This window comes from Astatotilapia calliptera, chromosome 22 (genome assembly GCF_964374335.1).
Source record: "Astatotilapia calliptera chromosome 22, fAstCal68.1, whole genome shotgun sequence".
Lineage (NCBI taxonomy): Eukaryota > Metazoa > Chordata > Actinopteri > Cichliformes > Cichlidae > Astatotilapia > Astatotilapia calliptera.
Window position 1 is genome coordinate 19,839,033 of NC_137442.1, and position 13,981 is coordinate 19,853,013.

At 41.3% G+C, this 13,981-nt stretch overlaps 1 protein-coding gene across 2 annotated transcripts in view; it reads left to right on the forward strand.

Moving 5' to 3' along the window:
- The window catches only part of ctnnal1 (catenin (cadherin-associated protein), alpha-like 1), a 54,222-nt gene that overhangs the window by 27,881 nt on the left and 12,360 nt on the right, over window positions 1–13,981 (forward strand). For both annotated transcript variants that reach the window (XM_080296394.1, XM_026157469.2), the window contains exons 2-7: window positions 1,984–2,173; window positions 7,820–8,007; window positions 10,303–10,422; window positions 11,808–11,897; window positions 12,156–12,326; window positions 12,880–13,080. In XM_080296394.1, the coding sequence (XP_080152520.1) occupies window positions 1,984–2,173; window positions 7,820–8,007; window positions 10,303–10,422; window positions 11,808–11,897; window positions 12,156–12,326; window positions 12,880–13,080 (960 nt within the window). The remainder of the gene's footprint in view (window positions 1–1,983; window positions 2,174–7,819; window positions 8,008–10,302; window positions 10,423–11,807; window positions 11,898–12,155; window positions 12,327–12,879; window positions 13,081–13,981) is intronic.

Below are 13,981 nucleotides of genomic sequence, written 5' to 3' on the forward strand. Positions count from 1 at the left end.
TTTGCTTGTATATTGTGGTGCTTAAACTAACTACTCAACTTTGTGGCCTTGTTGGATGTGCTGTTTGGCTCATAAAGCTGGTTGTAGGTTTACAAAGGAGCGCTTCAAGCTGCTGACTGCCCACCCTGCGGTGGGGCAGGTAGAAGAAAATCCTTGCTTAAGATTATGTGGTGGAAATGTAATCGTGATAATTATTATCAAGGTACTTCGTCTTCAAGTAAAATATATTTTTAGTATTTTCTACGAGCAAACAAAAGACTTCCAAGTCATCATGAGGGTCTGAGAAACACTAAGTCTGAATGAAATACCGGACATGTTCTACCTCGGCTTCTACCTTTGTGTAACCCACAGAGGACACTAAAATGAAAGGATAACCCCCAAATGTGTTGGAGTGCAAAAGGGTCAAAGTAACACAAATCACTGAACAGTAAACAGCACTCAAAGGGGGGAAAAAGGACAAACACACATGCATCCTTGTCCTATTTTTTTGTTGTAAGGAAATGATGAGAGGTTGTGTACAGTGTGCACAAACGAAAATAAAACATTAAAATTGTCTTTACAGGCAATTTTCTTGTAGAATTCTTTGTTTTATCTTCCTGGTGCTGAAGTTAATCAAATCTAAATTGACATTGGGTGAATCAGCACCGAAGTGAACACCAATAAAATCTTAAAATAAGACGGCAAAATAAATTACAAGTTACATGGCAAAAATGTTCCACGCAATGTTTCAAAGAGTGTCTCTTCAAGAGAAAGGGCTCCATTGTCCCACTCCATTGAAATGGACTGCCAAAGCACAGTTTAATCTACACAGATACTTAGATTTTACAGTAAGGCTGAGTTTTTCTGTATAAGTCTTGCACAGAAATGTATAGTTTCTTTGTCATGCAGATAAATATTTGTAAATTTGTGAAGTACATAAGTATTTTTTTCAATGGTTTAGCTTATGAACGTTCTAGATATGTGTTTTGTGCAGAAAAAGCTGCATGAAACATTTTAAAATGATTTGCAATGTACACAAAAAAAAGATGAACTGAATGTTGGAAAATCTGAGCAAACATTAAAGAATCCTGCACAGAATGAGATGGCGCTGGTCGTTGACAGTCACGCCGAATGCATTTCACACCTTACATTACAAATGTACGAGTAAGAAAGTAACAGTTTTCCTAATGACACACTTGTGGGTTTTTTTTATGTTTTTTTTTAAATTTCTTTTTATTAAAAGAAACAGCTTTTCAAGACATCTGATATTTAAATGTGTTACAGTCGTTTAAATCTATCAGGTCACATTTCAAAGGGTCTCATTCAGAATCTTTTGGCAGAGGAAAATCCACAACCTGCTGCGTAACATTCCTGTGTCAGGATGCTGTTTGTTCAGCCATCTGAACTCAGCAGAGGCAGCATAGGTTCTGCAGCCCCTCAAAGACTTTACCACAAAAGCCCCCCCACCCCTACTTGGACCACCTACAGCCATAGACCAATTAAAATCACCACCCGCCATTTCCTGACCCAAATGGTTTGGCACACACACGTGCCCCTCATTCGTAGCCACATACTCAAAGTGATGATGATAGTAACAACTGGAGAGAATAGAAGCGATCAATAAATAATGGATGCTAATTGGTCCAGCTCATTTATTATTAATATTCTCAATTACCACTAAAGGGCCCACCTATACACGCGTTTCTGTGTATAGGTCACAGAAGATGTGCGTAAACATGAGCAAACTGGTGTTTGTAACTGGTCTTCTATCGTACTGGGTGCATGTCCCACAGACACATATGGCAGATGCTATATATTGTTTATAGAAGGTGGTGTATGCTATAGGATAAACTATATTACAGCCTCAAAAACTGGCCCGTTGCTCAAAGACTCACCCCCTCCTCACTGTTTTTTAAACAAAAGCACGAGAATTACAGCCGAATCTGTTTTCTAACAAGGCTGTCCTGCTTTCCTGTTTTTTCCTTTCTCCACTCGTTCCTGCAGATCACCACTCTGATCAACCACAAAGACAAGCCAAAGAAGTCAGAGCGCACCCTGGCAGCTATACACAGGGTGGGCCAGGCGGTGAGTGTAGCAGTGGGGCGTTTTGTAGCAGTCGGGGAGGCCATCGCCGCAGAGAACCAGGAGCTGAAGGATGAGATGGGTCAAGCCTGCTTCGAAGCTCGCAGAGCAGGTGAGCATCTTTGGTTGGGCCTCGTTCTTACTTGACATTTTTACTGAACTGCTGCACATAAACGTAGCACATAGTGGAGTGTTTGTTTTCTAGCTTTCACTCCTTTTTATGTGTTTGATGTATAAAGTAAGTGTTGTTGGGTTGTTTGTTTTTTTTTATCGTAAAGGCTTCTTCGTGATGGATCCTTTATTTTCCTGTAGTAAACTTGGTCATTTCTTTATGATGCTCTGTTTTTTCCACTGAGGGTGTATTGACCTGGTTATCCAATAAGCTGCAGGCTTCTCATCAGTGTTTTGTTAAGACAACCAACGGCAGTTTCATAAAGCATCGAGCATCACCTTCAGGCTTCAGTCTTATCAAATTTTATCAAATTTCGATTAGTCTGAACAGCCTGGCTGTCAAACAGTATTACACCAGAGGACCTCCAGAGTGCTCTAAACACATTGCCGTTATTAGGTTGGAAGTAAAATATGAAAAAGTGCTGCTGCACCCAAGGGTGCTGTGTAGAGTGAGGGAATTAATGTGTGTATGTGGGCTTGGGAAGCACTGCATAATGGATTCTGATAGAAGGAAATAGGAGACTTTATGCAGCAGGCTGTTGGTGAGATTAAAAGGGTTGTAGTTCCCCTAATATTCAGCACCTCAAACAGAAATTGATAGTTTCTTTGTTATGCAGATACATATTTATAACCTGTTTGAAGAACCAATCATATTTTCCCATCGATTTATATTAATTGACCTTTTCTGTGTTGATTTCTCTCCACGGCTGCATCTCTAAAGAGAGATTCTCTACTAACATCTCTACATTTGTAAAGATCTAAGTGTTCTGTAAATATTCTTCCCAAAAGCTATATCGATGTGGATAATCCTGGTGTCCTTGGAAGTTTAATTATTATGGATGAAACATTCTATGTAATGTGTCTTATGTTAAGGCACAGACATACAAACATACACTACAATCATTATATTAAGATTAGTGGTATTAGTAGTAGTAGCAATACTACAGATTATATCATATTGGATACCCTAATGGGATTTTTCTGATAAAGTTATTATGCTGAACATTTCAGGGTTTCAGCCCAAGTTCTAAAACATGCTCATGAGGTCCTGGAGTTGAGTTGAGCATTTAATAGTTGCCCTCTCTCCCGGGATGCAGTGCAAACCATTTCTTCATAACCCTGAGCAGATCGGAGCAGATTTGTTTGGATGTTTTCGGCAAATTTCATATGCATGCTATTTAAACCTGCTTTAACCTCCATCTCATTATTGAGATGGAGGTTGGAGACTATAGCACATGGTCAATATTTTGTTACCGCCCCAGCTTGTAATCTCTTTGCCATTTAAAGTATTGGCTTTGAAAAGAGGATCGAAGTTTGCGACCACTCGCAGCCAGGCGCAGCTAGTCTGTTATCAGTCTGGTATTAGTTTGGGTTGTGTTACATGCAGTCGGTTTTCTATAATACAGCAGTTTACGGTGATAAATCAGCACAAACTGTAAGTCTGGTAGCATCTTTTGAAAATCTGTTGCTGTCTACATACACAGAAATTCACATTAATTACTTACATTCAGAGTCCAGTTTGATTCTCATACATCTGAAACAGAAATTCCTCCAGAAATTGTGACATAGTTGCTGACTTACGCAATCTGCAACTATTGTTTTATGTAGGAATATACCAAGAAAAAGTTGATTTGAGTCTCCTGTAGTAAGGAGACGGGTTGCAGACGAGTCGTGTTCCTCAGCTCAGACTGATTGCAACGTGTTGGCAATTAAATGGCATTTGTTTGTAAACCTTCACCAGTCTGTCTGACAGACAGTTGTTTGAAGACAGGTTACCACCCACCAGGAAACCCCTCATTTTTTTTCCATCCATCCGTCCTCTTCTGCTTATGTTTATCAGGGTCGGGGGCTATCCCAGCTATCATAGGGCAAAAGGCAAGGTACACCCTGGACAGGCTGCCAGTCTCATTTTCATTTATTAATTTTTTTCTTCCTGCTCATTGCAAGGCTACGGTCTTTTTATTTATTTCTTTATGACTAAGCTAGAAATGCATAACATATCTGTTGACACTGAAACCTGTACCTGGGGTTTGATGAGAGATGCTAGGAGGAGGTCAAAAAAGTAGCCACCAGTGTTAAAAGACAAGAAAGAGCGAACTGTTAGCTCTAACTGAAGATGGAAAAGACAAGGTGATGTTTTTGTGAGAGATTTGCTTTTCCCACTGTTTTTAGCACTTCCCTTTGTATTGCCTTTTTAAGATCCTGTCTAAAAATATAGACTCTCTGGCTTCCTGTCAGTCCAAATGTTCTCACAACCCTTAGTTTAGATAGTTGTTATCACTTGCAAGTGTAACTTTTCTTCATCTCTGCCAACTCTTGCAATCTTATCAGACAAAACAAGGACCTCATTTAGCCTTCTACAGAGCAAACCGGAAACAATATCGCAGCGGATAAGAATTTAGCCTCAACACCGTGATAATAGGTTTATGTTGTGGGAACCAGCTTGTGTAGCTTTAATCCTCTCACAGTGCTGATTTGTAAAGACTGCTAAAACTCAAACAAAGAGAGCGCTGGTGGGAGGAGGAGAATAGACTGATGAGAAAGTGTGTGTGTGTGTGTTTGTGAAGCTGTGTGCGCTGAGGTAAAACCAAGTAAAGTGTATGTGTGCACCTGTGTGTGCGTGTGTGTTGCTTGCCCACTGTGACTAATTTATTCCAGTTCTTGCTTTCCTCTCAGGGAGGTGTTTTCACAGTTTTCCCTCATACTTATACTGACAGTCGGTACAATTGTTCCCTGATTTAAAAAAAAACTTTCCCCCCCTTTTTTTTCCTAGTCTCTGACTATTTAAAAAAATAAAATAAAATAATGGAGGCGTCTTGAGGGATGATAAAAAAGGTCTTTTCTCTTAGATTTTGTTAAAGTCTCTGGGAGAAAGCAGGGCTAGTTAGTGAAGGATTGACATTTCTCTAATACCTAGCCGCAGGGAGAGTTTAATCAGGCAGGCTTCAGCCTTGTGTGCGCTGTAATGAATGAAATAAAAGCAGGCTGAAAGCACTAGTTTAATTAGATGCTACCCATCATCGGCGCGTCGCAGGGATCCAATGAGGCAGGTCAGTGAAGGCAATCTGTGCTGGATCTCTGTCTCTGTCAGTTTCACTCAGTTTCTTAGTGTCATTCTCACATTTCCCGGATTTCTGCCTTTCCCTTTCTTCCCAAGATGTCAAAGAAGGGTAGATGGGATCAGGATGAGAATGAATTTGCGTAAAGTAAACTATCAAAATGTTTTATCTAAGTAGCATATGACATATGAATGACACAGAAACACGGCTACAGCAATGTTGGCACCTATACACTCTCTGGCTTCCTGTCAGATGTCAGATTCCAAATGTTCTCACAACCCTTAGTTTAGATAGTTGTTATCACTTGCACTAGCCTGCACTACACACAGTACAACTGAGGTGGTGGGGTACATATTAATTTTGTAAGTTGTTATGTAGTTGAAAGTGAGATTATATAAGATTCTAAGTGTAATGTGCCTGATCCAGGCAATATACCAGCATACAACAGACTACACCGTCTGGTTTTCACTTATCAATAAAGAGTCGATGATTCAGGGAAAAAAAGCAGAATTCATTCACACGGCACACAACTTTTTGTGTTGGGCAAAACTGCTTTGTACATGAACAGATAGATTTGACACGTAAAGGCTCAGTAGGATAGGTTTGATTTCAACTCAAGATTATGAAAATCTGTGCCGGGCACAATTTATATTCTGCTAATGGAGAGGCGAGAGTTGGATCAGGCCTCTGTTATCTACCCTGGTCGTGGTCACGGGGGGGTTGTGCAGCATTCTTTGTGAGGCGGGCCTCAAATGTTTTAACTGGTTAGCAGAGCTGGCACTGAAAAGCAGCCTGTCGGATGCAATCAGTTCCTCACTGCAGCTTCTTTTAAAGGACCAGCCAAACATAATGGACAGCTAAGCTGCAGCACTTGCTAGCGACCTATCCCCTTCCCTTTCCTTTCTGAACTCTGAACTCTTGCTGGGATTTCTTAACTCTGTACATTTTCCTCTTGATAGAGGATATTTTGGTAATGGGTTTTCAGCCTGCTCTGTATAACTCTACATTCTTCCCTTTTGGGGGTAGTTCTAGTGCACAGTCTGTTCCAAAGTGTGCCCATTCGGAACTGGCTGATTGCTTGACCTCTGGTATAGCTGCTCGCAGCTTTCTCATAAGCACAGACCAACCGCCCAGCCGAAGAGAAACACTGCTGTGAGTCCTTTTTGTGTTGTTAGCCATATCTGTCTAAATAGTTGTCTGATCATCTAAAGGAGCCGGCAATGTGGTGTGTGATGCCGGCAATCTTTTAACCATTGTGCAACTGTAATAAAGTTGGGTACAACATCAGGTCCGTTGTATGTGGTCTATAAAGATAATAACACTTACTGAACCATAGGCTGGAATAAAGTCAGTTTCTCAGTTGTTTCCTTCATTTATTAGTGACATGAGCAATTATTATTTTCTGGTTGGGGGGTGGGGTGGGGGGTTGGGGCATTATGTATTAGTATTATCTGAACTAACTACTTTTTTTTAACTCTTAAAACAAGTCACATTGGAAGCATACCAGTAAGTTGGGGGCTGTGTTGTAATAGCAGACATGCTAATGTGCTAAGTTCCAGTCTGTCCAAGACTTTACTGCCAGAGGTGAAGAGTGACACACTGGAGCAACATAACAGTGTCATAACTAACAGGCCATGATCAATTGACTGGCCATCCGTCCAATTTCTTCCTCCTATCTGGGTCCAGATCTCAGTGACAGAAGGCAACAGAAAAATAGCCCTAGAGGTGTTTCTTCCTGCCACATCCTGCAAATCCTTCTGAGTACTTCCAGGCCAGATGGGATATGTAAACCCTGCAGCATGTTCTGTGCCTGACTCCACAAATAGGATAAGATCCTTTTTGGATAGCCTGACACAAAGTCAGAAAGTGTTCAGGGCCAACCAAGTTTCCATGGCCTCTTCAAAGTGAGCTTTTGGGCCGTGTGACTTGACCTTTCACTGCCTAATCTGATTTTTCAGTTTTTATAAACAGAGTTAAAAAGTCCAAAAAATGTCCCTGCTGGATATAGCCCAACTAGAACTGGACTTCTTACATAACATAAACACATTAAAAGCATTTATAAAGCAGACTTGTACCGAGCACAACTTTTTTTTTTTCTTCTTTCCCCCCCCTGCTTCTCGGCCAATAGATCATTTCAAAATAACCTGTTTTCTTTTTGTTTCCAGCTCACGTATTTGGCGAGGTGTAGAAACAACCCCCCTCTAAAACAGATGGTGGATAGCAAAAAAAACCTCTGTTGGTATAATTACAATATACACAAGCTTATAAAGAACTGATGTCAAAAAAACAAACTATATTTAATTTTCATGTGTGAAGCTGTGTTTGATCTCAGAGATTAAGTTTAGTGAAACTACTTTTATTTTAACATACAATTAGGCTTTTTTTGGATGAGAATAAAAAAGAACACTCATAACCGTTAATATAGCATTCATCTTTATCTGCAGGTGAAGTAATGTCAAACAGTGTATCATCTCAGATGGTTTAAAGTTCTACCATTGTGGCTTGATGACCCACGCTGTCCCTCACAGGTGATGCCATAGCCCAGCTGACAGATGTTGGCTCGGCCTTGCCGTCCCAGTTGGATGGACGTGTCACAGTGTTCAGTGATAGGACAGCGATGGTGAAGGCTGCTCGATTGCTCCTCTCTTCTGTCACCAAAGTCCTGGTGCTGGCCGACCGCATCGTCATCAAACAGATAATCACATCACGCAACAAGGTGAGTCATAACGGACGTGAGCCATAGCCATATAACCACATGAATGGGTTCGCTTGCTTTGTTTATCTTCTACACGTTTTGGTCCACACAGAAATACACACACATGCACGCGCACACACTAGCAAACTCCATCCTGAGTCCTTTATGTCCTAACAGATAAGCACTGGCTCTCTGAAGAAGTGCTCTGGAGGTAATTGAAGGGAAACAGCACATTTAGCAACCACATAAAAACGCAGAACCAGAGACTGTCTCTCTCTGTCGTACCTGGCTATGCTCTTAGCCAGACAATGTGATACAGATGTAGCTCTGTAGAATGAGTCAAGAATGGAAATGGGCCCTAATCATGACTGGTTAGCCTCGTTTCGACAGACAGTCGACAGCCCCCTGCTCTCCATTATTGGCAAACGCAATTATACCTCTTCCTCCTCTTTGCATGGCATGGATAAAAGCTGCTTATGCTCGGTATGCTAGCATGGCCTCATTGGCTAGCATAAATGTAATGCAAATCAATGTAAAAAAGATACTGCTAATACACTTCTATCACATTGAACTGTCAATGCAACAAACGGCAGGATGAGGTTGACAGAAATAAAAGCATATATTTACTCTAGTATGGCAAATCATGTTTTTAGTCTCCCTACTAATATTCTCATCAACATAGACAGTATAAAAGATGAATGTCGCTGCCATGAATTTTTTTTTTTTACCGTTTTCTGAAGCACAGAGATCATTTTAAATGTTGCCAATTTGGTTTCAAAAACCCGACTGCGGCAAGGAGTGTGAAATAGCTTGCTCATTGGCTAACTGGGAATCACTTGTCAATAGCCAATGAGCTTACCATGGATAATCTTCCGGTATCCACTGACTAAGATTTGAAAATAGACTTAATTTTTTGTTCAATATGACCCAAAATGAGTGACTGGGTCCACAAAGTCACGAGGAACTTTCTAACAGAGGTCATGTCAAGGCATTCTTTCCCTCAAACTTCAATTCAGGTTTCTCGTATGATGTCTTGCACTCATTGCTCAATTGTTGGCCATTGCGTATGATACCACCAGTTGTTATGGGAAACATTTTTATTCTCCAACTGGTAATTATTGGCATTGCTGGCAGTGGATCCTGAAGGTTTGTGACTATTGCTGGATGAAATTGGTTGAAAAGAAAGTGCTACACCAAAGACATCCTAGTGACTGCTTTGGTTGCTACCAGATTGCCGTGGTTTCCTGTAGTTTTTTCGTGTTTGTCTGCAAGTGGGACACGCATCGGAAATGGAGAGGTTTCATCTTCAAAAATAAAAGTTGCACCTTTTTAACCATGAAGTTTCACTGCAGCTCAGAGGGTAGCTGGACAGTGTTTGTAGAGAAGTCCATTTCTTCCACATCAATATGCTAGCAACCAAAGTTATTTGCTAACTGACTGGGGACTTCTTATTTTTCCTTACAGGCAGGTCCTAGCCAACCTGCATGACTCCGACTTTGGCACTCATTTTCCACACGACTGCCTCAGCAACCATTCACCAACTATTCGGGGAATATTTGTTTTTTCTTCACAACTGGTGTTAATTTTGACAGCTGTTTTTGGTTTTGCTTTAGCTTTAGTCTTTTGACTAAAATTACATTTAGGTTTAGTCATAATTTAAGCCTCCGAATTCTATTTATTTTTAGTTTTGTGTTTTTACCGTGAGAGTTGCTCCATATGGTGGGTGACAAACAAGGAGCTTGGCTCCTTCGCACCCTGTTTGTCAACAGCAGATTAAATGTGTGCGTCTGACCTTACTGCACGAAGGGGATTACATCTGATTAGATCACCTTCAATCCAAACTTAGTTCTGATTGGAAATTGTTTTTTCAGAACATTTTCATCTTGTTTTTATTCATTGATGAAAGTGTCAGGACACTTCAACATTGCGTCTGAGCTCGTGCATTTGTTTTTATTAAGTGATCGTCTTGTTTTTTCATAAAAAGTGGTCGTGGATGAAAATTATTGCTTGACGTAATAAACACTGTTCACAACTGGTGGTTGCCAAATGATTGCAGACCTGCCTCTCGGCCTTTTGACCGAGTCCTTATTTACTTGATCCTAAACTGTCACCCATGATTGTCATGCGTTCAGAGTGTGACATGTGTTTGTAAAACCGGTCACCATTCGGTGGCCTTCAAGTAGAATCCAGGTTTAAAGCACTTCCACAGTGGCTTCATCTTTCTAACCCAAAAGCAACGACCAGGTTTTATACTGCCTATGATACCAAACTATGTGGCCATTTCCAGTGCTACTCTGATGTTCTTCCTGCTTTCAGGTTCTGGTAACGCTCGATCATCTGGAAAGAGTCAGCACCTTCCAGGAATTTGTTCAGATTTTCAGCCAGTTTGGCAACGAGATGGTGGAGTTTGCTCACCTGACGGGAGACAGACAGAATGTGAGTGGCATCTTAAGAAACACAATCTGGTTCTTTTTGCTTGAAGAGGATAAAAATCCTCAGTTTACTTAAAAAAAAAAAAATCCCTCATTAAATGAAAACGCTTGCAAATTTGTATCCGAAGTCTTTTCAATTCTGCAACACTGAAAAACATGTTTGTTTATTCATATCGGCCTAATCTTGCAAACATTGATTTCGTAAACGTGATTTTCTGAATGTGAAAGCAGGCGATGAAATTGCACTTTAAAACCTCATGTACCTACACTGTGAATGTGCCGGCAAACTCGGAACAAATCAATAACACACGTGTCAAATATTTACACTCCCCAGCAAATCAAACAATTACAGAGTAACAAGGCTTCCTCTGGTTTCTTTTGTTTCCATCAAGTTTCTTCATCTCTTTCAGTGTCTATTTATTCTCCCAACCAATGTCTCAATCCATAAAAGAAATGCACTGGTCAGTTATGACTCACATCTCTCAAATACAGTTTGCAACACGAGTCTGAGCTGTGCTTTTAGCAGTCCTTTCTCTTTGCAGTTTATCAGCTATCCAAATTTGCAAGACAAAACTTTTGCTCAAAGCTTCAAAAACAGTCCAACTTCAGGCAGCTAACTTTGTACTGTCAGAGAGTGCTAATCCTATTTTGATCCATACATCCAGCCTCTGCAGCTAAAGCGCTTTGCCTGCAGAAGTTGATGCAAAGTGCAACGGCTGCGATATCTCTACAGGGAGGGGAGGATCGACCATCCCTCTTTCTGAATTTCATCAGGTCTCGTGTTTTGACACACACGTCACGTCTCTCTCCAACGCTCCTCGTTGCTGTTAATGCTCTCTCCCCTCATTTGCCACCCTGTTTTGTGTGTGTGTGTGTGTGTGTGTGTGTGTGTGTGAGTGTCAACTCCAGCTCAAACACTCACACGCGCACACATTGCTTTAGAAAATCTACCATCTTCATCTATTGAGGCCAGGCGAGCACAGAGGCAAAAATAATGACAGATAATCACACCGTCTTTGTAATCTATGGCGAAGTGCCCAGAAAGGAGTTGATTCAGCTGCCTTTTCCAAATCCAGTATCTACATAATTCAAGCTGCCTATTTCTGAGCGGAGTACACAAAGAAGATGCGGCAGGTCAGCCACAGTGTATGTTCTTTTCTATTCCGGTAGCATCTCTTTTTGATAGATGACAGCTCACCTATTAAGTTTCATGTGTGTAACTTGGAAACGGATCTGTGTTTCGTTTGGGCGTCCCTTCACACAGCATGAAAGATTTGTTGAATAGCTTTGATGCTTCATGTCCCTTGCTCACCCTGAGAGTTCTAAGACGCCGTAACTTAAGTAAAGCCACCCAAAGCCATCTGGTGTGTGTGTGCGTTTGCGCTGCAGGACTTGAAGGATGAGAAGAAGAAAGCCCGGATGGCAGCAGCTAGAGCAGTGCTGGAGAAGTGCACCATGATGCTCCTCACAGCCTCCAAGGTAAACCGCCGGCCCACCAACACTGGGCCTCGAGGCAAGGTTTATAAATTCTGTTCGCCTTAAAGATTTAAAGCCTTCTCGGGTTTCTCAAGACTCAAGATTTTTGGCCCACTTTGGCTTTATTATTAACACCAACCAAAGTCACATCATCATAAAAGAAAAATACTATCTGTGGTTGAAAAACATGAAAAATGACAGAAGTTCAGAAGAGCACGACAGGGTGTAGGTTTGACATTTCACATCTTATCCCTACCAAAGACTTGCCTGAGGCACCCAGACTGTGAGTCGGCGCGGATCAACAAAGACGCCGTGTTCCACCGAATGCGCTGTGCCCTGGAGCAGGTCATCGAGATTGTCACTGAAGCACGGAGCTGTGGGGAGAACAGGATCCTTCCTGCCAGCATCTACAATGGCATCAAGGAATTTAAGGTAGGTTTAGAGATTACACTTCGCACGAGTCATGGTGAAGGCTTCAGATTAATGACGCTGATGTGTGTTAGCCCGTGAAGTTAAGTAGTGATCCTCTTTTGTTAATGCAAAGCGCTATTTAAGCGTCACAGCAGTTACTCATCATCAGATTTTTGGAGTGTTGATTTGTGGTCGCACAATTGGCATTTGTTGCATTCACGGTGTTTGCTGTAGCTTCAGATGTGACTCAAACAATCAACACAGAGGAGCAGACCTACTCATTTAGTAATTTGGCTCATACGGTTGAGTGAATCACCAGTAAACCTACCTCATGCTTACTAATCTTCTCTCTCCTCCGTGTGCGCTGATGTGCAGATGAAACAAACGAATACTTGTAAAAACATTTTTAAGGAGGGGTTTTTTCCACTGAGATAAAAGAAAGAGGAAAGTATTTTAATGAAAAGACCTGAGATGCTTATTGCTTTTAATGATCGTCCCGGCTTCTCATCTACTCTCCAAATGCTCCTTCAATTCACCGCAATTCCCAACTTTCCCCCCACCCTGCCTTCTGCAGTCCGGCGTGGAGTGCCTGCGGGAGAACCTATACTCCTTGTCACCGCAGAGCATGTCCAGCCAGCTGGAGGCTCTGGTCGAGCGGACAGAGGACTTCACTGATTCGGCCTACACCAGTCATGAGCAGCGTCAGGCCATCCTTGGACTGTGCCAGCTGGCGCGCCAGGACACCCAGCAGCTGGTACACGCCTGGGTTGAGGCGGTATGTTGGCACATGCAGACAGGCTTTCACAGATGTACACAGAGACACAGGAATATTCATAAAAAACCATACATTTCTGTATAAAGACTATCCACAAGTTCTTATCAGATTCGATTAGATAAAACTTTATTAATCCCTCGGGTGGGTTCCTCCGGGAAATTCGGTTTCCAATAGCACAGCACCGACAGAAGTTACAGAATGTGAGCAGAAATATACCATATATACAGATATATAAATACAGAGACATATATAAATACAGAGTATACAAAGGGATAAATAGAAAAAGAATCCAAGGGAATTGCACATTTCAAGTATTCTGTAAGAGGCTTCAAGTATTGGTAGGTTAAAAAGATGCAAAGAGTAGGAGCTATAGATGCTGATGTTGAGTTATTGCAAAGAAAATACAATATGTATTTATTCTGATCCTTTTAAGACTGCTGTTTATCATATACAGGACTGTACAGAAGACTTGAGCAGCCCTAATTTCTTTATATTTTGCTACGAAAATAGGAAATGGGTGCAGTAATTAAAAAAACATCTGCAAACATATATGGAAATGCAGAATATAAGGCGAGAACAATTCTAATAAGCCTGAATATCAATATTTGGCATGACGACTTTTGTTCTGAACTCTCTTAGGCAGCTTTCTTGTAATTTGTTGAAATAGTCTTCGGGAATAGACGTCGAGGCTACTTGAGGAACATTCAAAGCCCTTCTTTGGATGTTGGCTGCCATTAGTAGCATCATGATCACATCCCAAGATGCTTAAAAAATGTTGCGGTACAGACTCTGGAGAGGTGAATCCATGACTGATAGTGCTGCTTTCTGTGTTTTCCTATCTAAGTATGCTTTTACTGCACCGATGATGTTTTCCAGATGCTATTACATGGTGGATCAAATC